General features: G+C 45.0%; 1 protein-coding gene across 2 annotated transcripts; it reads left to right on the forward strand.

The window, feature by feature from the left end:
• Positions 1 to 12,407: 12,407 nt before the first annotated feature.
• On the forward strand, positions 12,408 to 23,455 carry SLC25A38 (solute carrier family 25 member 38). Of its 2 annotated transcripts, XM_030846145.3 has the most exons (7): positions 12,416 to 12,807; positions 17,562 to 17,683; positions 18,290 to 18,374; positions 19,082 to 19,261; positions 19,496 to 19,664; positions 21,415 to 21,581; positions 22,666 to 22,927. In XM_030846145.3, the coding sequence occupies exons 1-7, from the start codon at positions 12,739 to 12,741 to the stop codon at positions 22,786 to 22,788; spliced, it is 915 nt and encodes a 304-aa protein (XP_030702005.1). In that variant the 5' UTR covers positions 12,416 to 12,738; the 3' UTR covers positions 22,789 to 22,927. The 2 variants fall into 2 exon arrangements, with proteins under 2 accessions (XP_030702006.1, XP_030702005.1); XM_030846146.3 differs by lacking the exon at positions 21,415 to 21,581 and having other exon boundaries at positions 12,408 to 12,807; positions 22,666 to 23,455.
• The last annotated feature ends 605 nt before the right edge of the window (positions 23,456 to 24,060 follow it).

Below are 24,060 nucleotides of genomic sequence, written 5' to 3' on the forward strand. Positions count from 1 at the left end.
TTAAGAATCCGCCTCCCAATGCAGGGGACACGGGTTCAAGCCCTGGTCTGGGAAGATCCCACCTGCTGCAGAGCAACTAAGCCCGTGCCACAACTACTGAGCCTGAGTGACTAGAGCCCGTGCTCCACGACAAGAGAAGCCACCGCAATGAGAAGCCCGCACACTGCAATGAAGAGTAGCCCCCGCTCTCCGCAACTGGAGAAAGCCCATACACAGCAATAAAGATCCAACGCAGCCAAAAATAAAATAAATAAAATTTTTTTAAAAAAAGGCGATAAAACAGAGAAACAGAACAGTGCCTGGGTACAGAAAGCACAACAATTAATGTTACTTGTTATTACCAACTAGGATATAAGCCCCATGAGGTCATCGACTTTATCTGTTTTATTCACTGCTGCATCCCTAAAGTCTGGAACAGTCTCTGGCACACAATACGTGCTTAATTAATATTTGTTGGATGAAGAAATGAACTGGTTCCTGAAACAAGACACAGTTAAGAACTGGGGTGAGGTATCAGGGCCATCTGTCCTCACACACAGAGACTGAGGTTATCCACTCTGGTTCCTGGTCATTGTTTGTGACCCTGGTGACCCTAGATTGCAAAACATTCTGAGATTGATTCAGTTGTTCCAGGCACGTGGTTCACACAAACAAAAATTCATCTGGCAGCTCCTGAAATCAAATGCATTTGTAACTTACTAACCTGTGATTACCGATGTCCCTTCTAGTTCTGCTCCCCACTGCTTTGCCTGGCAGTGGGAGAGGGACTTGGGATGCCCTGGCTGCCATCCTCTCTCTGCCCCTCAGGGGACCAACACAGGCTCTGATTGGCTGAGTCTGAGCCTCAGGCCAGTGCTCATCTACCAGGAGGAAGGCTTGCCTTTGTAAGGAGGTTCAGTTGGCACATCTCAGCTGGACATCATGCTACAGAGAGGTCTCAGGTGGCTGGTGAGGCACCGACAGGCAGTATCCCTTCTCCCAGCCCTGGCTTTTTATTTTTATTTTTTTCTAATATATTTTTTATTTATTTTTTTTTCTAATATATATTTTTTTCTAATATATTTTTTATTTTTCTGATTTTATTTAATTTTTTATTCTTTGTTACTGTTCTGCTCTTTTCTGTTTGTTTTATGTTTTTGTTTGTTTTTGCTGTGCCACATGGCTTGTGGGGTCTTGGATCCCAGGCCAGGGGTTGGGCATGTGCTCCTGTGGTGGGAGTGCTGAGTCCAAGCTGCTGGACTAACAGAGAACTTAAGGTCCCAGGGAATATTAATCAGTGTGAGGTGTCCCAGAGATCCTTATCTCGGCACCAAGACTCAGCTCCACCCAGCTGCCTGCAAACTCCAGTGCTGGACGCCTCAGGCCAAACAATCAGCAAGACAGGAACACAGCCTCACCCATCAAAAAAAATGAGATGCCAAAAAAAATATGTTACAGATGAAGGAGCAAGGTAAAAGCCTACAAGACCAAATAAATGAAGAGGAAATAGGCAACCTACATGAAAAAGAATGCAGAGTAATGATAGTAAAGATGATCCAGAATATCAGAAATAGAATGGAGGCATGGATCGAGAAAATACAAGAAATGTTTAACAAAGACGTAGAACTAAAGAACAAACAAACAGAGATGAACAACACAATAACTGAAATGAAAAATACTCTAGAAGGAATCAATAGCACAATAACTGAGACAGAAAAACGAATAAGTGAGCTGGAAGATAGAATGGTGGAAATAGCTGCTGAGGAGCAGAATAAAGAAAAAAGAATGAAAAGAATTGAGGACAGTCTCAGAGACCTCTGGGAAAAAATAAATGCACCAACATTCGAATTATAGGGATCCCAAGAAAAGAAGAGAAAGAGAGAGGGTCTGAGAAAATATTTGAAGAGATTATAGTCGAAAACTTCCCTAACATGGGAAAGGAAATAGCCACCCATGTCCAGGAAGCACAGAGACTCCCATACAGGATAAAACCAAGGAGCAACACTCTGAGACACATATTAATCAAACTAACAAAAACTAAATTCAAAGAAAAAATATTAAAAGGAGCAAGGGAAAAGCAAAAAATAACATAAAAAGGAATCCCCATAAGTTTATCAGCTGATTTTTCAGCAGAAACTCTGCAGGCCAGAAGGGAGTGGCAGGACATATTTAAAGTGATGAAAGTGAAAAAACTATAACCAAGATTACTCTACCCAGCAAGGATCTCATTCAGATTCAACAGAGAAATCAAAAGCTTTATAGCAAGCAAAAGCTAAGAGGATTCAGCACCACCAAACTAGCTTTACAACAAATGTTAAAGGAACTTCTCTAGGCAGGAAACACAAGAGCAGAAGAAGAAAAAGACCTACAAAAACAAACCCAAAACAATAAAGAAAATGGGAATGGGAACATACATATCAAAATTACCTTAAATGTAAATGTATTAAATGCTTCAACCAAAAGACACAGACTGGCTGAATTGATACAAAAACAGACCCATATATATACTGTCTACAAGAGACCCACTTCAGACCTAGCGACACATACAGACTGAAAGTGAGGGGATGGAAAAAGATATTCCATACAAATGGAAATCAAAAGAAAGCTGTAGTAGCAATACTCATGTCAGATAAAATAGACTTTAAAATAAAGACTGTTACAAGAGACAAGGAAGGACACTATGTAATGATCAAGGGATCAATCCAAGAAGATATAACAATTATAAATATTTATGCACCCAACATAGGAACACCTCAATACATAAGGCAAATGCTAACAGCTATAAAAGGGGAAATCGACAGTAACAGAAAAATGGTGGGGGCTTTACCACCCCACTTACACCAATGGACAGATCATCAGGACAGAAAATTAATAAGGAAACACAAGCTTTAAATGACACACAGAACGATAGATTTAATTGATATTTAAAGGACATTCCATCTGTAAGCAGCAGAAGGCACTTTCTTCTCAAGTGCACGCAGAACATTCTCCAGGATAGGTCACATCTTGGGTCACAAATCAAGCCTTCTTAAATTTAAGAAAATTGAAATTCTATCAAGCATCTTTTCTGAAAACAGTGCTAAGAGTTTAGAAATCAATTACAGGGAAAAAAACTGTAAAAAACACAAACACATGGAGGCTAAACAATACACTACTAAATAACCAAGAGATCATTGAGAAGATAAAAGAGGAAATCAAAAAATACATAGAAACAAATGACACTGAAAACACAAAGACCCAAAACCTATGGGATGCAGCAAAAGCAGTCCTATGAGGGAAGTATATAACAATTCAATCCTATCTCAAGAAACAAGAAAAATCTCAAATAAACAACCTAACCTTACACCTAAAGCAACCACAGAAAGAAGAACAAACAAAACCCAAAGTTAGTAGAAGGAAAGAAATCATAAAGATCAGAGCAGAAATAAATGAAATAGAAACAAAGAAAACAATAGCAAAGATCAATAAAACTAAAAGCTGGTTCTTCAAGAAAATAAACAAAATTGATAATCCTTTAGCCAGGCTCATCAAGAAAAAAAGGGAGAGGATTCAAATCAATAAAATTAGAAGTGAAAAAGGAGAAATTACAACTGACACCACAGAAATACCAAGGATCCTAAGAGACTACTACAAGCAACTCTATGCCAATAAAATGGACAACATGGAAGAAATGGACAAATTCTTAGAAACATACAACTTTCCAAGACTGAACCGGGAAGAAATAGAAAATATAAACAGACCAAGCATAAATAATGAAATTGAAACTGCAATTAAAAATCTTTCAACAAACAAAAGTCCAGGACCAGATGGCTTCAGAGGTGAATTCTATCAAATATTTAGAGAAGAGCTAACACCCATCCTTCTCAAACTTCCAAAAAATTGCATAGGAAGGAACACTCCCAAGCTCATTCTACGAGGCCACCATCACCCTGATACCTAAACCAGACAAAGATGTCACAAAGAAAGAAAACTACAGGCCAATATCACTGATGAACATAGATGCAAAAATCCTCAACAAAATACAAGCAAACAGAATCCAACAACACATTAAAAGGATCATACATCATGATCAATTGGGATTTATCCCAGGGATGCAAGAATTCTTCAGTATACGCAAATCAATCAGTCTGATACACCATATTAACAAATTGAAGAATAAAAACCATGTGATCATCTCAATAGATGCAGAAAAAGCTTTTGACAAAATTAGACACCCAATTATGATAAAAAAAAAAACTCTCCAGAAATTGGGCAGAGAGTGAACCTACCTTGACTTAATAAAGGCCATATATGACAAACCCACAGCAAACATCATTCTCAATGGTGAAAAACTGAAAGCATTTCCTCTAAAGTCAGGAACAGGACAAGGATGTCCACTCTCTCCACTCTCATTCAACAGAGTTTTGGAAGTCCTAGCCACGGCAGTCAGAGAAGAAAAAGAAATAAAATGAATCCAAATTGGAAAAGAAGAAGTAAAATTGTCACTGTTTGCAGATGACATGATACTACATGTGGAAAATTCTGAAGTAGCCACCAGAAAACTACTAGAGCTAATCAATGAATTTGGTAAAGTTGCAGGATACAAAATTAATGCACAGAAATCTCTTGCATTCCTATACACTAACAATGAAAGATCAGAAAGGGCAATTAAGGAAACAATCCCATCTACCATTACAACATAAAGAATAAAATACCTAGGAATAAACCTACCTAAGGAGGCAAAAGACCTGTACTCAGAAAACTATAAGACACTGATGAAAGAAATCAAAGATGACAGAAAGAGATGGAGAGATATACCATGTTCTTGGATTGGAAGAATCAATATTGTGAAAATGACTATACTACCCAAAGCAATCTACGGATACAATGCAATCCCTATCAAATTTTCAGTGGCATTTTTCACAGAATTAGAACAAAAAATTTTACAATTTGTATGGAAACACAAAAGACCCTGAACAGCTAAAGCACCCTTGAGAAAGAAAAACGGAGCTTGGGGAATCAGACTCTGAGAGTTGAGACTATACTACAAAGCTACAGTAATCAAGACAGTATGGTACTGGCAGAAAAATAGAAATATAGATCAATGGAACAGAACAGAAAGCCCAGAGATGAACCCACACACCTAAGGTCACCTAATCTATGACAGAGGAGCCAAGAATATACAATGGAGAAAAGACAGTCTCTTCAGTAAGTGGTGCTGGGAAAACTGGAGAGCTACATGTAAAAGAATGAAATTAGAACACTCCTTAACACCATACACAAAAATAAACTCAAAATGGATTAAAGACCTAAATGTAAGACTGGACACTACAAAACTCTTAGAGGAAAAAATAGGAAAAACACTCTTTGACATAAATCACAGTAAGTTCTTTTTTGACCCACCTCCTAGCATAATGAAAATAAAAACAAAAATAAACAAATGGGACCCAATGAAACTTAAAAGCTTTTGCACAGCAAAGAAAACCATAAATGAGATGAAAAGACAACCCTCAGAATGGGAGAAAGTATTTGCAAACAAAGCAACTGACTAGGGATTAATCTCCAAAATATACAAACAGCTCATGCAGCTCAATATCAAAAAAACAAACAACCCAATCAAACAATGGGCAGAGGACCTAAGTAGACATTTCTCCAAAGAAGACCTACAGATGGCCAAGAGGCACACAAAAAGACGCTCAACATCACTAATTATTAGAGAAATGCAGATCAAAACTGCAATGAGGTATCACCTCACACTGGTCAGAATGGCCATCATCAAAAAGCTACAAACAGTAAATGCTGGAGTGCGTGTGGAGAAAAGGAAACCCTCTTGGACTGTTGGTGGGAATGTAAACTTTTTTTAATTTATTTTTTTTCAAGCCACTGAATAAACTTTTTATTTTATATTGGAGTATAGCCAATTAACAAAGTTGTGATAGTTTCAGGTGCACAGCAAAGCAACTCAGCCGTACATATACATGTACCCATTCTCCCCCAAACTCCCCTCCCATCCAGGCTGCCCATAACATTGTACAGGGTTCCCTGTGCTATACAGTAGATCCTTGTTGGTTATCCATTTTAAATATGGTAGTGTGTACATGTCGATACCAAACTCCATAACTATCCCTTCCTCTCACTCTTCCCCCCTGGTAGCCATAAGTTTGTTCTCTAAGAATGTAAATTGATACAGCCACTATGGAGAACAGTATGGAGGTTCCTTAAAAAACTAAAAATAGAGGTACCATGTGATCCAGCAGTCCCATTCCTGGGCATATACCCTGAGTAAACCATAATTCAAAAAGACACATGCACCCCAATGTTCATTGTAGCACTATTTACGATAGCCAGGACATGGAAGCAACCTAAATGTCCATTGATAGATGAATGGATAAAGAAGATGTGGTACTTATACACAATGGAATATTACTCAGCCCAAAAAAGGAACGAAATTGGGTCATTTGTAGAGACGTAGATGGACCTAGAGTCTGTCATACAGAGTGAAGTAATTCAGACAGAGAAACAGAAATATCGTATATTAACGCATATATGTGGAATCTAGAAAAATGGTACAGATGAACCTATTTGCAGGGCAGGAATAGAGACGCAGACATAGAGAACGGACGTGTGGACATGGGGCAGGGAAGGGGGGATGAATTGGGAGATTGGGACTGATGTATGTGCACTGCCATGTGTAAAACAGATAGCTAGTGGGAACCTGCTGTATAGCACAGGGAGCTCAGCTCGGTCTCTGTGGTGACCTAGATGGGTGGGATGGGGTGGTGGTAGGAGGGATTTCCAAGAGGGAGGGGATATATGTATAAATATAGCTGATTCACTTCATTGTACAGCAGAAAGTAACACAACATTGTAAAGCAGCTACACCCCAATAAAAAAATGAATTGTGTGCAAATTAAGTGCTCGAAAGTAGCATCGATTGGATGTCACCCCTTTCATCATTTCATAAGATGAGTAAACTCATTCCAAAATATTTTGAGTTCAGGTTTGGTTTCATATGATCAGTACCAGGAAAGAATTCTTTGGAATCAAACTTGAGAAGGAGAGACTTTTCCTGTTGAATTCAGATGAAACTAACATCTTAGAATGCTTGCTCTGGGCCAGGTACTGAGCCAGGTACATTCCAATATCATGACGGCATGCAGTCCTCACAGCAACATACAGGGCAGGTGGTGTTATTCTCATTTTACAGATTTAACAACTGATGCTCAAAGCAGTTAAAGGACAAGTACCATTCAGTGCAGTGTATTAACGGGAAGAAGTTAGGGAGACAGAATTCAAATGCCACTCTACCCTCTACTAGCTGGCAAAAAGCTCCCTGCAAGAGGGCAGTAAGGATCGGGGACCATTCCTAGGTGTTGTTAGGCTTTTCCCCCCCTTAAAAGCCTGTCTGTCTATAAATAATATAAGAATCTGTATTTTCTCCATCTGTGTAGGTAAATAAGAGCGTATACAGGGAACTGTGAGTAAGCCAGTAACTAAGCCAGAAAAAATGTAGAAACTGTACAAGAGCAAGAAGGACTGCTTGGCACTGCTGATATGAACAGTAGCCAGGTGGAAGGTACAAGAAAACGTTGCCGTATGATGGATTTTCCAAAACCCTGGGAGGAGGGTTGGCCACCTAGACCTGGTCCTCCTCTCCTCTGTCTGCCGGAAAAGGGAGTCTCTGGTGGAGCCCCCAGCTGTAATGGGACAGTAAAGAGGCCTAATAAACCAGAGAGTCAACCAAGGTGAACTGTGTTGGGAGAAGAGCCTGGAGGACATGGGGGAGCAGGAGAGGGAAACAGCCGGGAAAAGACCGTGTCTTTGAATTGTTTATCAACCAGGCTCCCAATGTCATTGAGGCTTGACTAGACTACAGGTTTCCATGTGCAAGTAGGAATCCTTCTAACAAGGAAATCTGACCATTTCATTCTCCTGCTTATAGCTCTTCTGTATAAAGCCCAGATTCTTTAACATGGCAGCTGGGGCCCTAGTTTTTCTCTCTGACCTCCTCCCTTGCCCCCCTTCCCTACCACTAGACCTTTCCACTTGTACAGTTCTGGAAACATGCTCTCTCTCATCTCTGGGCATTTATTTGTACAGGCTCTGCCTGGTGAAAACTGCCCCATCTATTAAATACATGCATAAATGAATGAATCAAGTTGGAATTGGATCAGGCGTAGTCAGCTACCTCTTTTGGATTTTCCAGGTCTCAAGTAGCCACCTCCATTCCAATACAAAGGATTATTCCCTACCCAACGCCAGCTGGAGCCCCATCATGGTGAGGCTGTACAATGAACACATGGAGAAGATGGTGGATGGGACGGGGACGAGACTTCCAGGTTATTTGCACTCTTTGCAGTTCCTTAAAGAGGCAGACTTAGCTAGGATCACTAAAGCTATCCCTGGTAAGTTCACATCCCTATATCAGGAGCACTTAACCTCGGCTGGAGCAGGGCTCTGGTTAGTGCAGGACTGTTGGCAAATCTTTGCTTATGTGTGTGCATTTTCCTCGAGGAGCTCTGTGCCCCAGCCCAGTTCCAGCACCTCCTGTGTGGGCTACATTAGCCTGAGAGTCAGGTGCAAGGCAGTCTGGGCATGGTGATCCTAGACTCACACAATATTAGGCCATAAAAGGAACATGGAGGCCACCGTTTTCAACCTGCTCATTTTACAAGAGAGAAAACTGAGGCCTAGATAGGTGATGAAGTGAGTTTTTGGCAGAGCCTGGACTAGAATCAGGAATTCCTGACCCCTGGGGCAGTGCTCTCTCCACCCGTGTCTGCAGTCACCCCGGCATCTCCTTATACCTGCCAGCCCCATCCTCTCTTGTAGACCAGACAGGTGCAGTCTCAGTGAGGAATTGGGAAGAGGCAGTGTCTGGGATTAAGGACCAGTGCCTTTACCCTGGTACACACAGGGTCGGAAGCTCAGTGATGCAGCCAGGGGGCAGTATCTTACTGACCCCTGAGGCCAGAAGCCAGAACCTGTTATGGACTGGACTCATGCTCCCTCTAGTGGTCAGTTTGAGTTGAGCTCTTGAACCAGTGAAGGCTATCAGATGGAAAACAAAGACCGGATCCCGCATTGCAGAGACAGGAGCCAGCCGAAGTCTTCTAATTTTATATACCTAAGCTGTCATTCGAAATTCTGCTTTGAGATTCTTGGTAAAAATGCAGGTGTTTGACAAGTCTTGGATTTTATATATTGGAGGCTTTACCTCTAATTACGTCCTCTAAATTATCCCCAATTCAAGTCATACTGTATAGACAAATTTCTCTGAAATCTCAGACCTGTGGCAGTGAGAGGGGACATATATACTTAATTTACAGAAAGGACTTTTGCCTGCCTATTCCTTGATCTGCCACAATCAATGCATTCAGATTAGTATGTATTATTCAGTTGATAGGAGCACTGGTGTCCCAAATTCACAGGCAGTTCACCTCTCACTGTCCCTCACACTGCTGATCTCATCCCTTCCTTGGAAGCTGCTCGTCTCCCTCAGAGGTTTATGGGTCCATCCCGGGGGGTGCGGATGGGAAGCTGAGGGCAGTGGGTTTCCTGAGGACCTCCTCCGGTTGGATGCTTTCTGCCCTGGAGACCGTACCGTCCCAAGGGTCAGACTCCAGCCCAACGTCTTTCTCACCGACTCAACTCTACTCTCCAGTCCAAATGGTAGAAGACACCCGCCACTTCTTCTGGATCACAGAGATGAAGAAAGTTGGCTTTGAGTACATCATCTTCCACGGTGCCTCGGAGAAGAAGTGCATCTGCTTGCTCCAGCCTAAGCCCCTCCTGGAGGGGCTGCCTGAGTGAGGCACAGAGAGCCATCGCAGCCAGTAGCTCAAATGGGCTTTTTCTTGGTCAAAGAGCAGGGAGGGGTGGGGGTGAGAGGACAGTTGGTGGGCCCATGGCTGCCTTCAGCAGGTTCTTGTTTACTGCAGCTTTATTCTACTGACCCCCTGGGTAGGGAGGCTCCGCCAGCCCCTCGGTCACCCACCCGAGGTGTGGCCTCTCCCTGTTAGGGACTTCCTGAACCTCCTAAATGGCAGTGGAGTAAGCAGTGGACATTGGAAATAAGAAGGGGGAAAAACTATTCTTGTTCAGTGGCCAGTATATGCCAGACCCTGCACATGGAGATTTGGCTGTCTTAATTTAATGCCCACAAAAATTCTTAGGAGATATTCCTATCTTATGGATGAAGAAACAGATGCCCCAAGTGGTTCTCTGACTGAGGTCACATGGCTAGAAATGTGAGATTTAGAGTTAGGTCTCTCTGCCTGCAAAGCCCATGCTGTTTTCACTGCACCTTTCTAGTTCCCCCTGAGACCAACCCAAGAGGGAACACAAGATTCATCAGACTTTGTGGTTGGAGCTGGTGGTGGGGTGGGGAGTTTCTTCTGCTTTAATTTATTCTCTTCTAAGCAGGTGTAAGTTGCTTCAGACAGCCTTGTTTGCTTCCCTGCATCTCCTTGCTCTTACGTCTCTGCTCTACCCTGAGAGATGCAAGAATCTTGTTCTGGATTGCAGGGAACCCTTCAGCATGTCACCTCACTGGAACCTCGCCGTGCGGAGTGGAGTCCTGGGTGACTCTTTCTTTCCCTTTCTCCCCTCGTCTGCCCCTTGCAGGGTTATCCATGGTGGTGCACTGGGGACCATGACAGACACGTTTTTCATGACGCTGTACAACAGTGCCAATGCAGTCTTTACAGGAACCATGACCATCACCTTCAAGAGGTCTGTTTCCTTGCCTGGGTTCAAGTTAGGAGTAAGCTGGCATGGGGTTATTCCATGTGTTGCGATGGAAGATGAGGGCTCATGTAGCAATCCTGAGTGCAAAGAGGAGTTTCTACTTTTGCTTTTCTCATGGACCAATCTAAACTTGTTAGATGTTCCTTTTTCATCCAAGGACAAGGTGATAAGCTTGAAGATGGGTTATGTGTTCCAACATAAAGATATTCTACATGGGATGATGATGAACTACTTTTGGCTGCCTTTGATTTAGAGAAAGCCAGCCCACGTGCCTGTAAATATTTACTTTAGTCCACAAATAATTATTGGGCCCCTACTGAAATGATAATTCCTGGTATTTGATTAGTCTCTTGCAAAACACGCACACATTATTTTGTTCAATCTTCACTATAATCCTGGGAGGTCGGTACCTCCAACTTGACAGATGAAGAAGCTGAGGTGAATACACAGCTAGCAGGTGACAAATGCAAGGGCCCCTGATACCTTGGAGTAGAACCCCAGGACCTCCACTCCGGCAGCCTCATCCTCCCATGGGGTCATTCCTCCCTTTCTCAGGAGACCAGCCCACCAGCCGCTCTCCCCCATTGCTCTCTCCTAGACGACTCACTCGCGGCTCAGTGGTGAGGCTGGAGGCAAAGGTCACTGGCATGGAAGGAAGAAAGGTGTTTCTGTCTTGTGAAGCCCAAAGCAGTGACAGGACCGTCTTCTTTGCCAAAGCTTCTGGTAAGGCCATTAGAATTCTTTTTTCCTCCTGTTTGTGCCCATCCTTGTGACCGGGCACAGAGGGTGACTTTCCACACTGCTGAGGGCACTGCCTACCCTGGGAGACTCTTAAGGCTGCGTGTTTGGGGTTGGAGGGATGCTCTCATGGAGAGGAGCTTCTATAAGTTGTAGGATAGAGGCCATCATAACACACCCATTCACCTCTCTGGGAGGCCAGTGTTGTCCAGTAGAAAAGTAGTTCGAGGCACAGGTGCAATTTTTAAAAATTTTATTGAAGTATAGTTGATTTACAATGTTGTGTTGATTTCTGCTGTACAGCAAAGTGACTCAGTTTTACATACATATGTTCTTTTTCATATTCTTTTCCATTATGCTTTATCACAGGATAACAAGTGTAATCTTGTGTTCTAGTAGTCATATGAAAAAAGCAAAGAGATAAAATTAATTTTAATAATTATTTCACCTAATTCAATACACCCAAAATATCATTTCAACATGTAATAATGTAAAAATTATTCATGAGATTATTTTATCTTATTGTCACGTCTTAGAAATCCAGCGTGTGGATAACTTACAGCACATTTCTGGCACGAAATTTTCAGCGTTTAAAGGGAAATGTGGATCTGCCAAGACAATAAAGTTGTGTTTAATGGAAAAATATTCCACACTGCTTCGGGTTTTAATACAAATTAATTACAATTAAATCAAGTTTAAAATTCTGGTCTTCAGTCACACTAGCCACACTTCACGTGCTTGATAGCCACCGTTGGCTACTGGCTACCGCATTGGGCAGAGCGAGTCTGGACTGTAACTACCTTCAGACGTGGCGCCGAGAAGCATACCACCCTGCAGACGCCCGATGCAGCTCCGGGCGCAGGGAAGCCCCGATCCTGCAGTTCCGGAGGTCTCCACGAGGTGGTACTAAGGAGCACACCCTCGCCAAGCGCGACCCGCGTCCAACCCCGGAAGCTAAATTCCGGCGTTATATCTAGTTCCTCCGGCTTTCTCCACTCCCGGATGAACCCTGTCTAATACTCTCAAGTCCTGAAGACGGCGACGGGACAGAATGGGCAGGGCAGCAGAGCCTCGCAGTCGGCTGAGCTAGTGAAGAGCGGCGCCTGGAGCCACTCATTTGCGGTGGGCGCGCAGGTGCCGACCCTCGACCAGCGCAGACCGCAGAGAAGCCCCACGGTAGAACGCGTCGCCCGGCTACCGCCATCGCGTCGTCTTCTCTAGGATCGTCAGGGCCGGGCCTGAGCTCCCACCGACGGCACCCCGGGCCCAGTGCAGTCGCAGGCCTCCCTTCCAATGATTCAGAAGTCACGCCCGGCGCTGCTGCAGCCTCAAGATGTCGGAGACAGGGTGGAAACGCTTATGGTAACCTGCGGGGAAGGGAAGGCAGGGGTTCCGGCATTGCCGGCTCGGGGAGGGAAATTCGGAAGGTTGCCGAGGGTCAGCGGCCCTCGGGGAACCTTTTCAGCCTCCGGGATGCGCGCATAACCGGTTGGGGACGTGGCAGCAGAGATGGAGTTTGACTAAGGGATTAAAAGAGGGGAGGAAGGAGAGAAGTTGCAGTCCAGTCCTTGGGACAGGCAAGCAAAGGTCTCGCTCCTGTATTGGTAATCTGGGTAGAGGTAGGCGGAATTGCCGGGGCCTTGGCCGGTGTCGGGGGGGAATGTGCCCGCGTGGTCCAGAGCGAGGTGCGAGCGCTACGGGACGTTGCTTTGAGTTGGATGCCTAGAATGACAGGTGGGAGGACACCTGGGTAGATATTTGGACCGTTGCAAAGCCCGGCAATAACGCTAAGCCTGAGGAGTGATCGTTGCTCGAGCGAGGTGGGTCAGGGCTGCACAGCGCCCGCGGGCTGGACCAGGTGGACCCTCCCGGGAACCCGTGCGGTTTGCCCTCGCCACGAGGCCACGCCTCTCCCGCGCCTGGATTGGCTGCCATGTTCGCGCCGCGGGGCTGCCATTGGTGGAGGCGGAGGCTGGGCTGGGCCGGCGAGGAAGGTCTGGCTGAGTTGCTGCTAGCGGTGGGTGGAGGCGGGGATGGGGCTTCGCTTTAGGCCGGGCGGGACAGTTGGCCGCGGCTACTTTTCTCCCTGAGGTCAAGGACACGGCCCACCTGCAACGGGGGCAGGGCAGGGGTGTGGGGTTTTTTGTTTTGTTTTGTTTTTTATCTTTAACAAAGGTGGAGGCGGGGACCGTTTACATCTTATAACATGTGCTTACATATTTCTTTTTGGGTCCTCCAGCTCTGGCCTGGAGATCTCAATTGGATTTAGGATATAGTTTTTTTAAAGGGGAGTAGGAGTTGCTTGTGGAACCTGTTTGCTAACTATTCAAGTGTTGCTTATTGCCTTTATGTATCTATGTATCATTGTTTGGTTGTTTTTGCCCTACCCCCCTCAAAAAACAAACAAATAAACAAAAAAGCCAGCTGTATTACTCATTTTATTTACCTTGAATAAATTTGAGCTGTTTAGGAAAAAAAAGTCAAGCATGCCTTAAAGAGTATACCATCCACCATTGACAATATCTTAAAAATGAAAAGTGTAAATTCTATTTTTTTAAAACAATTATGTTACCTGTTTTGTTTTGTTTTGTTTTTTAACTATCAGAGGTTAACCTATACTGCTGTTTTATATTTTGCATCTGTTCTATGCTAATGGACCTGGAAAATTACAAAGTTAAAAAAGTTATGGGCTCTATGCATGTATCCACAAATATTTTTTTAGCCAATAAAATGTTCAAGCAATGTGCTGTAAAAATAAAAACATTAAGAAAATAGTTCCTGCAATGGAGGACAGTGTGTTGGGCTTTGGGGAGCAGTATACAGTAGTTCCATACACAACCTGTGAGAGCCTTAGAGAGGCAGCTCCAAAGAGAACTGCTTAGAAGCTGTAACTGCCGGCCATTCCTACAGCCTTACTGGAGCAAAGGGCTGGGGGGAGCCAGGGGAGAGTCCCCTGTCCAGGGATGTGGCCTGCAGGGCCCTCTAAGCTTTATCCTGTGGAATTGTGCTCAAGGGAGAGCCATGTGCAGATTTCCTGTTAGATGAAGTGATTCGTTCATTTTTTTTTTTTTTTTAATTTACTTTTGGCTGCGTTGGGTCTTCGTTGCTGTGCTAGGGCTTTCTCTAATTGCGGCGAGCAGGGGCTACTCTTCGTTGTAATGAGTGGGCTTCTCACTGCGGTGGCTTCTCTTGTTGCAGAGCAGGGCCTCTACGCCTGCGGGCTTCAGTAGTTGTGGCGCACGGACTTAGCTGCTCTGCGGCATGTGGGATCTTCCCGGACCAGGGCTCGAACCCGTGTCACCTGCATTCGCAGGCGGATTCTTAACCACTGTGCCATCAGGGAAGTCCCTGATTCATTCATTCTTGATTGTTGAGCACCTGCTGTGGACCAGGCTCCATGGTCAGTGCTGGAGGAACCACCATGAACAGGACAGTCCAGACCTCCTCTGTCCTTGACCCTCAGTCATAAGGCAGGTGGGCTCCGGCGCCGTGGAAGCACTGAAGAGGAGCACTGAACGCGAGTGTGGGGTTAGGGTAGATCAATGGCAGGGTGTTCACTGGGATGGAGTGCCCTGGAGGAGAGGCACATGGGGGGTGAGAAAGAAAGATGAGTTCAGGTTTAGAAATGTCAACCCGCGGTGCCTGTGGGACATCGGATTAAGTGGATATGGGAGTCTGCAGAAGACAGCTTGCAAGTGTGGACAGAAGGGTGGAAAAGAAGAGGCTCTGCATGTGAAGGCGGAGAGGCTGGGGAAGTGGGAGGAAGATCAGGACGGTGTGAATCCCAGAAGCCGGAGGCAGAGCACATTTCCAGAAGGAGCTGGTGGTGGTCAACAGCCAACAGCAGAACGCTGCTGAGCTGCCTGGGAAGTGCCCTGGACTGTCACTTAGACTGGGAGGAATGGTGAAAAAAGCATGAACTTTGAGTCTTAGCCAATGGCTTCAAACCCTGTGACTTAGGATACGTTGTCATCCCTGTGAGCTCCAGTTTCATCTGGAAAATGGGGTTGAACATCTAGCTCTTATGAGCATTGTGAGATTTCGAGGTGCTGTATATGGATGCCTCACCCCAGGCTGCTCTGGTAGCGGGGGTTGGCACTGCTGAGGCTGGAGACCCCCAACGAGATCACTAGGATGGATCAGTGGGGGGCAGGCTCTGGGAGGAATGAGGGGTCATCAGTAGGAGTTGGTCATGAAACAGTAGGTAGACCAAGGAGTCTTATTTGTCTCCCAAATGTCCTGCTGGGACATGAAGGAGAGGCAAGCGTGTGGAGAACCATGGACAGAGTTTCCATTAGGGGATGTTGAGTTTGAGATGCCTACAGGCCATTCGAGGGGACGTGGGGGAAGCATGGGGACAGTGGACTCGGGAGAGAGGCTGCAGTGGGCTGGAGGTGTGGGCGTTGCCGGCATGTGTGCATCGAGCATGGTGTGGTGTGGAGATGAGGGTGCCCTGAGAGGCCGCAGCTACGGGGAGATAAGAGGAACAGCAACATCTGTGGCTGGGGAAAGGAGGCTTAGAAGGGCAGCCAGAAACCACAAAGAGAGGAGCGGTGATCAGCTGTTTCAAATGCACCAGAGAGGCCAAGTAAGAGAAGGCCACAGATGGGAAAGGGGTCCTGGGATATGGCAGGTCCTTGGTGAGGCAGCTTTAGTGGAGGGGCTTTACCTGGATGGCAGACTGGGGAACCTGAAGGGTGACTAGTGAAGAGGGAGTGGAGATGATGTGGCATCAGGCTGGAAATATGGGGGGCTTTCGAGCTTGTTCCAGACAAAGGAGAAGATGTCAGTGGAAGTAAGAGGCTGAGTATTCAGGGAAGAGAGGCTCACTGATGCCACAAAGGTTCAGATGAGGCTGAGAAACAAAATTCATGGGAATATGGGTTAGCAAAAGGAGCAGGACACACATCTGATGAAGCTGTTCCCATCTGGCTTGGTTGTACTAGTGGTTTTACCTTTGATGCTTGGAAGGCTATCTGAACGTGCTTATAAGCTCCAGTATTTATTATCTGAACTTATTAAGTCCTTTTAAGGAATTCCAGTTATAAATTGAGACTTGCTCTTTTGGTGAAACGTGGAATAATCTCTCTTCTCTGTGAAACAAATACCACAGATTACAAACATTTTGGTTCCGGGTAGGTAGTTTTTTTGACGTATAACAGGCAACTTCATCTTAATAGCATTTTAGGACTATAGTATGCCATTTATTAAAAAGTAATAGTGCAAATGCCATTTAATGAAAAGAGAGACGATCTTTGGATGGAGTTTGCCAAGTGTCTCCTTTGGAAAAGAGGACATTTGTTTCCTGCTTGGATTTTTAAAAGTGTGTTTTCACAACCATTTGATTGCGTCGCGCTGTGGGGCCTCTGGAGTGCGCTTGGGGGAAACACAGTCAGTCTGCGAGGCAGTCCTGCCCTCCTGGATGCCACCTCTCAATTAGACAGTGTGTGTGACTCTCCTGGCTTAGAGGACAGCCAGCAAACCCAGGAGTGGTTGCTGGCCTTGTGGTGCCCCTGCGATCTGTTTAGGTCCCGGTGAGACAAATGGGTATATGACGGGGAAAGTTTTACATTACGGAAATGCATGGGTTTTACAGGAAGTGGCACAGACATTTCACATTGTACCTGCTCACTTATGGTTTCACTTCCTTTGTCTTACTCCTGTAAATAGCCTGCAGGCCCTACAACCTAGGGAACCTGAAACCAGCAGTTCAGAGTTAAAACACTGTTCAACTGAGTTTTGCTTTTGTGACGAGAAGGAGTTGGCCTATAACTTACTGTCAAGACAAGTAGGGAGGTGTGGTCAGTGGCATAATTCACAAATGGAAATCACCGTGTTGCTCAGTAGGAGCAAAGTTATCCATAAGTTTTTAATTATCAGTAATTACTAAAGTTGTTATCAGTAAGACCAGAGAGCTACCTCTTGGAGTATACTGTGTTCTCAATAACATTCCAACACTGTTCGTTCCTGGCTATGCTGTTCCCTTCTGTGAAGTCTGACGCTAATACAGGGTGCCACCAGGTGAGTTTCTAAGAGATCCTTACAGAGAACTGACTGGTCCAGGTGTGACGAAGGCTGGGACAAAGCTGCTGGCACACTGTTCTCTTGCCCTGCAGTTGCAGCCCGTGATCAAAGCTTTCCTGTGTGGCTCCATCAGTGGGACCTGCTCTACCCTCCTTTTCCAACCCCTGGATCTCCTCAAAACGCGCCTGCAGACCCTTCAGCCCTCAGCCCATGGGTAAGGCCTGCTGCCCCCTTCCCCCGCTCCCTCCCCGCCTTTTCACTGAAGACCTGGTTTCAGCAACTTCTCTCAGATACTGGCGCATCTTTACTGTGTTCAGTCAACTTCCATTCTGTTGGATGAGCAAAGAGAAACACAGGCCAGGCCGAGCTTTCATGTGTTTTATATATACTCTTAATTAAGTGGGGTCCTTCCCTGAGTAGCTTCCTGGGATCTGCCTTGGTGACGTTTGCATTTTACTCTGCCAGCCTGTAATGTCATAACTGTGCTGCCTGGCACAAGTAGTGGGTGGTTTTCTGGAAATAAGATAGGTATTGAGTGTATCTTATGTGCCCCCTATTGGGCTCAGCCCTGTGGGAAGTGCACAGAGTGTATGTAAAATGAGAAGTTATCCCATTGCTTGCAGTGTGAATGGACAAAGAATCATGCACCTGCCACATCATGAACACATAGGAACTGAGAGTAACTCCAGGGTGCCTTTTAGAGATTCTTAAGTGTTCTAGAAAAGAGTCCACACAGAGAAGTCTGTGAGTGGGGAGTTCTTTCACAGGGATGTGGTCTAAGCGATTTCTCCTTCCTTGCCTCCGTTTTGTCTGCCTTCAGATCCAGACGTGTTGGGATGTTGGCTCTGCTCTTGAATGTGGTTCGCACGGAGAGTCTTTTTGGCCTCTGGAAAGGGATGTCCCCCGTAAGCTGCCTTTTGGGTCTTGTCTTGCACCCCCTCCTTTAATAACTAGCCGTCTCTCATCCACCTCACACCTCCTCTCTTTTAAGGGTACGTGAGGTTGGAGGTGGTGGGAGGGCCTTTCTGGTCTTCCTGCCCGTCCCTCTCACTGTCACTGGCTTCCATTTGAGGGCCCTGGGAATAGCACACCTGTGCGTCCTGGGCCCGACTTCTTAGTGCAGCATGAAGTCCTAGAGCAGAGGCAGCTGGCACCCCACCTGTCAACAGACCTTTCCCTCACCCCTCCAGTGCCTCCACACCTGCATTTCTTTGCCTAGACAGCTTTTTCTGGCCTTTGGAACTCACTTTGCTGGAAATGGCAGGGAATTCACACTCACCCCAACCCCGCAGCAGCCCTTAACCAATGAAAGACGAGAGCTGATGTTTAAAACTTCCCTTCCCTCCTCAGGTGGCAGGGTAACCTAGGACACGGATTCCCAGAGTTCCCCAGAGGGATTCCGTTGCCCATGGCAATAACTGATGAGACGACACACTCTTTGTTGGCTGCCTTCTCTCCCATCTCATTTCCCTACTCTCCCATTGGTGTTCCCTCCACACCTTAAATCGACTCCTTGCATGTGAATCCTGGGTCTTCTTTGGGGAAATCCAGCTCAGACAGGATCTTACATGTTGGTGTTTGATTCCGTTCCTCCCTCCGACTTGTTCTGCAGTCCATCGTGAGGTGCGTCCCTGGCATTGGAATCTACTTTGGCACTCTCTACTCTTTGAAGCAGTACTTCCTGCGAGGCCATCCCCCCACCGCCCTGGAGTCAGTCATACTGGGGGTGGGCTCCCGCTCTGTCGCGGGGGTCTGCATGTCACCCATCACTGTGATCAAGACACGGTACGAGGTGAGTGGGCAACCAGAGACACCGGGCTCTTGAGTCAAGTGGCCACTGATGCCACCTCCCGATTTATAACCTAACACAGGGTTGATGTGGTCGGAGAACTCATCTGTGTAGTCAGGCCAAGCACATGCAAACCAGAGCCGCCAGGGCTCCGGTAATGCACCCCGAGGATGGCTTCGTTCAGTGCGCAAACCCAGGGCCACTGTGCCAGCCATTGGTTCTGTGCTTCCTTTGCAGAGCGGGCGGTACGGCTATGAGAGCATCTACGCGGCCCTGAGGAGCATCTGTCACAGCGAGGGGTACCGGGGTCTCTTCAGTGGCCTGACAGCAACACTCCTCCGTGATGCCCCCTTTTCCGGAATCTACTTGATGTTTTACAACCAGACCAAAAACATTGTGCTTCATGGTACGGGTAAAGGAAGGTGTGGTGGGAAGAGATATCCCTTGAGAGATCACATCCTCACCACTTTCTCGGAGATAGGAGACTATTCGTTGTTCTTAGCAGCTCCAGATTCTTATCCTAGTTTTAGAAACCGAGCCATATCTGCATTGTGTCAGGCATGGGACCCGGTGCTGGGATGCAAGGGCGGCCATGAAGACATGGTCCCTGCCCTTTTGAGTTTATAGCTTCCTAAGGCAGACTACTGATAGTATGTAATTCTTGAGTCGGGGAGGGGGTAGGATAAAGCTCATTTTGCATAGGTTTTGCAGCAATGCTTCCCACATTTGCCTGATCTGGGTCCTACCCAAGGCATCCTAAATCAGAAGATTTGGGGTAAGACCTCAGAGACTGTATTTTTCAAGAAGCACTTGTTGTGATTCTTATCAGACAAGTTTGGGAAATCCAATGGGTTAGGAGCTAGAAGAAAAATATTTTCATGTCCCTTGCTGTGCTCTTGGCTAACATTGTTTTGAGCCCTCCTTTTGGATGGAGAGAAAGATGCCAAACCCCTAGCATTTTGGCAGGCCCACGCTTCCAGTAAGCTCGTGTTGTCAAGACATGGGCAAAATCGACAGGCAGTAAACATCCACCCAAGCAGAGCCAGGCACTGATCGAAACACATCCTATAAAGTGAACCTGCATTCAGTAAGGTGTCTATGGATAATGTGAGCAAGGAATTGCAACCAAAGTCGTTTAATTGGGAAAGCCAGAATGCCACCCCCATGGCAGTGGTGTCAGTTGGAGTGCTTTGGGAGATTTGCTGCTTCTCCCCAGGCGCCAGGAGGTGTGACACTACAGGTCACAGCCTTACCTTACAGGAGAAAGTTAAGGCAATAAGGGGGCTTGGATATACATTTTTAACTTCTTCATCCATCCTAAAAATTTTTTTTAATTTGATATTTAGAAATCATTTTATGCTTACCAAAAAAGCCACAAGAATAGTACCTATAACTCCATAGCTCATTATTCTCTTTCTGTGTGTATAATTGTTTTCCTCAAACCATTTAAGAATAAGTTGCAGACATGATGCCTCTTTACCCTTAAATACATCAGTGTGTACTTCCTAAGAACAAATGCATTCTTGTATAACCATCGATAGTTCTTTCATCTATAGTCTTGATTTCTCCAATTTTCCCAATAATGTATTTTGTAGCAATTTTTATTTTTTATTTTCAAGAGTATAAGCCAGTTATATAACCTCAGTGTGGGTTTCCCTGATGTTTCCTTTCAACTAGATTCATTTATATCTTTCTAGCTAGAGGAGCACATAACTGAGGTTGTGTCTTCAGTGCCTTATATCAGGAAGCTCATGACATCCGTTTGATGCACTGTGGGTGATGTTAACTTTTTATCACTATAAAAATAGTGTCTCCACTGAAAACTCAATTGTTTGTTCTTTTGTAATTTCTAAGTATCTCTGTGGGGAGATACTTTGAATCTATATAAATCTATATAACACTTCCTGTCCTTTCATCCATATATTTTAGCATCAGTGAATGACTCTTGCCTTAGTCAATTATGCTGATGGTTGTAAAAAGGTGAACTTTTCCATTATCCTACTTACACTGATTAGTTTAGATTTTGAATTCTTAGCCTTGTTTGAATCCAGACCCTTCTGGCTTTCAGGAAGAATTAGTGGGCAACTTGGCATGGATATTTATCTGATGAATGTGGGATTTATTTATAACTGAATGTTGCCTTTGTCCTGTTTCAGACCAATTGGATACAGTCCTTGTTCCCGTTGTAAATTTCAGTTGTGGGATATTTGCTGGGATTCTGGCCTCACTGGTAACTCAACCTGCAGATGTTATCAAAACTCACATGCAGCTCTCCCCAATGAAATTTCGGTGGATTGGCCAGGCAGTGACACTCATTTTCAAAGTAAGGCTTTAGAATAAATATTGGTTCATATTGTGGTTAAGGCTTTCTCTCTCAGGCAGTAGCTCTTATCCTTTACATGGCAGAAACACCTGGGAAGCTTTTAAAACAATCCCGATTCCCAGCTCATAACCTGGGCTTATCATATTAGAATCTCTGGGGGAGATGAAACCCTGGCATCAGTATTTCAAGTTCCCTGGTGATTCCAATGTGTTGCCAAGGTTGAGAATCACTGCTAAAAATCTATGGTTGTGGGATTTTTTGTTGTTGTTTTGGTTTTGTTTGTTTAGGGAGGGAGCCTGACATTAGGGCAACATGTGATATTTGTTAAATATGCATATTGTTGGGCTCTACCCCAGACCTACCTAGTCAGGAGATCTGGGAGGACTCCTTAACCTAATCAAGGATCTAGGAGAAAATGTAGTCAGAAAAAAATCACAAGCACATTGTTTTGTTTCCAGGAGTTTGCACTAATGCAAATGGACAGATGGTATTGAAGATAAAAAGTACAGTAATTGTAAAGTACACTAAAATGCTATTTAAAAGCCACTGAGTAAGCCCTTTGGAAACGTACTGTTATCAGATATTCTTTTTGAAAGTAAATTTGTCACCTAGATCTTTAGATGTTTCTGTACTACTCAATTTTTGTATGTAGCACAGGAAACATGTAAGCATCTGCAGCAAATATCTGCCTTATCCTAGATACAAGCAAGTATTTGTGAATCGGATCATATTCATCACACTGCTTAGGTTGCCTGCTTTCTTATTCTTTATACCTAAAATCATGAAGTTTGAAAATAGAGTCTTCAGTATATGTGAAAATGGTAAGATTTTCAGCTAAGAAATAAATTCCCCTGGATGGAGCAAGCCTAAAAAAAGATAAAGCTTAGCAACTACTCCAAAAAATTTTTTTTTTAGTTTATTGCCTCCTTGGACTCAGTATTCATAGTTTTAACATTATTTATAAAAGCCTAAAAAGTAAGACTTAACAATGGGGTAATGCAGAGAGAGATCCTCACTCTCGTGCCAGGTATATAAGTGTATTGCTGCTTTAGTCCCAGAGTTTTGGCCTCCATTTTCCTCCTAGGATTATGGGCTGCGTGGCTTCTTCCAAGGCGGTGTCCCCCGGGCCCTCCGCAGAACTCTGATGGCAGCCATGGCGTGGACAGTCTACGAAGAGATGATGGCCAAGATGGGCTTGCAGTCCTGACCGAGCCAGGACCAGGCAGAGATGGGATCTGTCGCCCTGCCTGTTTTCTGCCAAGGACCTCTTCAACTCACTACCCTGGAGTTGGACGAAGTCCTATCTGGAGAGGCAGGCAAACACGTCACCTCCAGTTACCCAGCTCAAGAAGAGAATAGGTGGGTCCGACTCAAGCCTTCCAGACCTCCCAGAAGAGGAGTCACTGACATGGACATCATATTGGGAAGTTAGGAGAAGGGTTTACATACCCTGCAAGGCTACTTGAAAAGGCATTTCCAGAGAGTGCTCTGTCTGGTGTCTCTGCTCAGCCACCCACTACACCACAGTGCCTCTTTGGATCTGCTCTTGGGCAGTGCAGCGCCAGGGATGCTGTGGGCCGCCTGCAGTGGCGGAGGAGTTCCAGCAGCCAGGCTGGATCTGCTGAGAGAGGAGTCACCGTCACCAGGCTGAAGACTGCCTCTGAGGTGATGAAGAACAGATGTCACGACTTCATTGGTTCCTCATTGACTTCTCAGAGGCTCCGGAGAAGGGGAGCAGTGGCTTCCTAGCCCCTAAGTGTCCAAATAATATTGTTTGATCTTGGCTCCTGCACTGTTTCAACTCCAGGTTACTCTGGCTTTTTTCTGCAGCTAAAGTTGGATAAATAAAGTGAAGCACTTTATCATTGAAAAACCTCAAGTGCCACGACTCCGCTCTAAAATAACAAAATAGTCTAAGGGACTCTTGATCTGTATAGGTCTGAAGAGTCTTCATGTCTGAAGACTCTTGATCTGTATAGGTCCTCAAACCTAAAATTTTTTAAAATAGCTTTATTTTATATATCATACAATTCATCCATTCCAAGTAGACAATTCTGTGATTTTTTTAGTAACTTTACTGACTGGTGCAGCCATCACCATAAATCAGTTTCAGAACACAGTCACCCCCCGCCCCCAATAAGATCTCTTATTTACAATTAACCCTCGTTCCCAGCCCCAGCACAGCCCAGGCAGCCACTGAACTGCTTTCTGTCTATAAATTTGCCTTTTCTGTGCGCTTCCTACATAGTCATACACTATGTAGTCTGTTGTATCTGGCTTCTTTCACTTAGCATAACGTTTTGGAGGTTCATCCATGATGTGGCATGTTCAACACTTTATCCTTTTTTTATGGCCAAATAATATTCTATTGTGTGCCTATTTATCCATTCACCAGTTGATGAATGTGTGAATTGTTAGCACTTTTTGGCACTTACGAATATTGTCACTATGAACATTCACGTATGAATCATTTGTGTGG

The sequence above is a fragment of the Globicephala melas genome, chromosome 11 (assembly GCF_963455315.2).
Source record: "Globicephala melas chromosome 11, mGloMel1.2, whole genome shotgun sequence".
In the NCBI taxonomy this organism is placed as follows: domain Eukaryota; kingdom Metazoa; phylum Chordata; class Mammalia; order Artiodactyla; family Delphinidae; genus Globicephala; species Globicephala melas.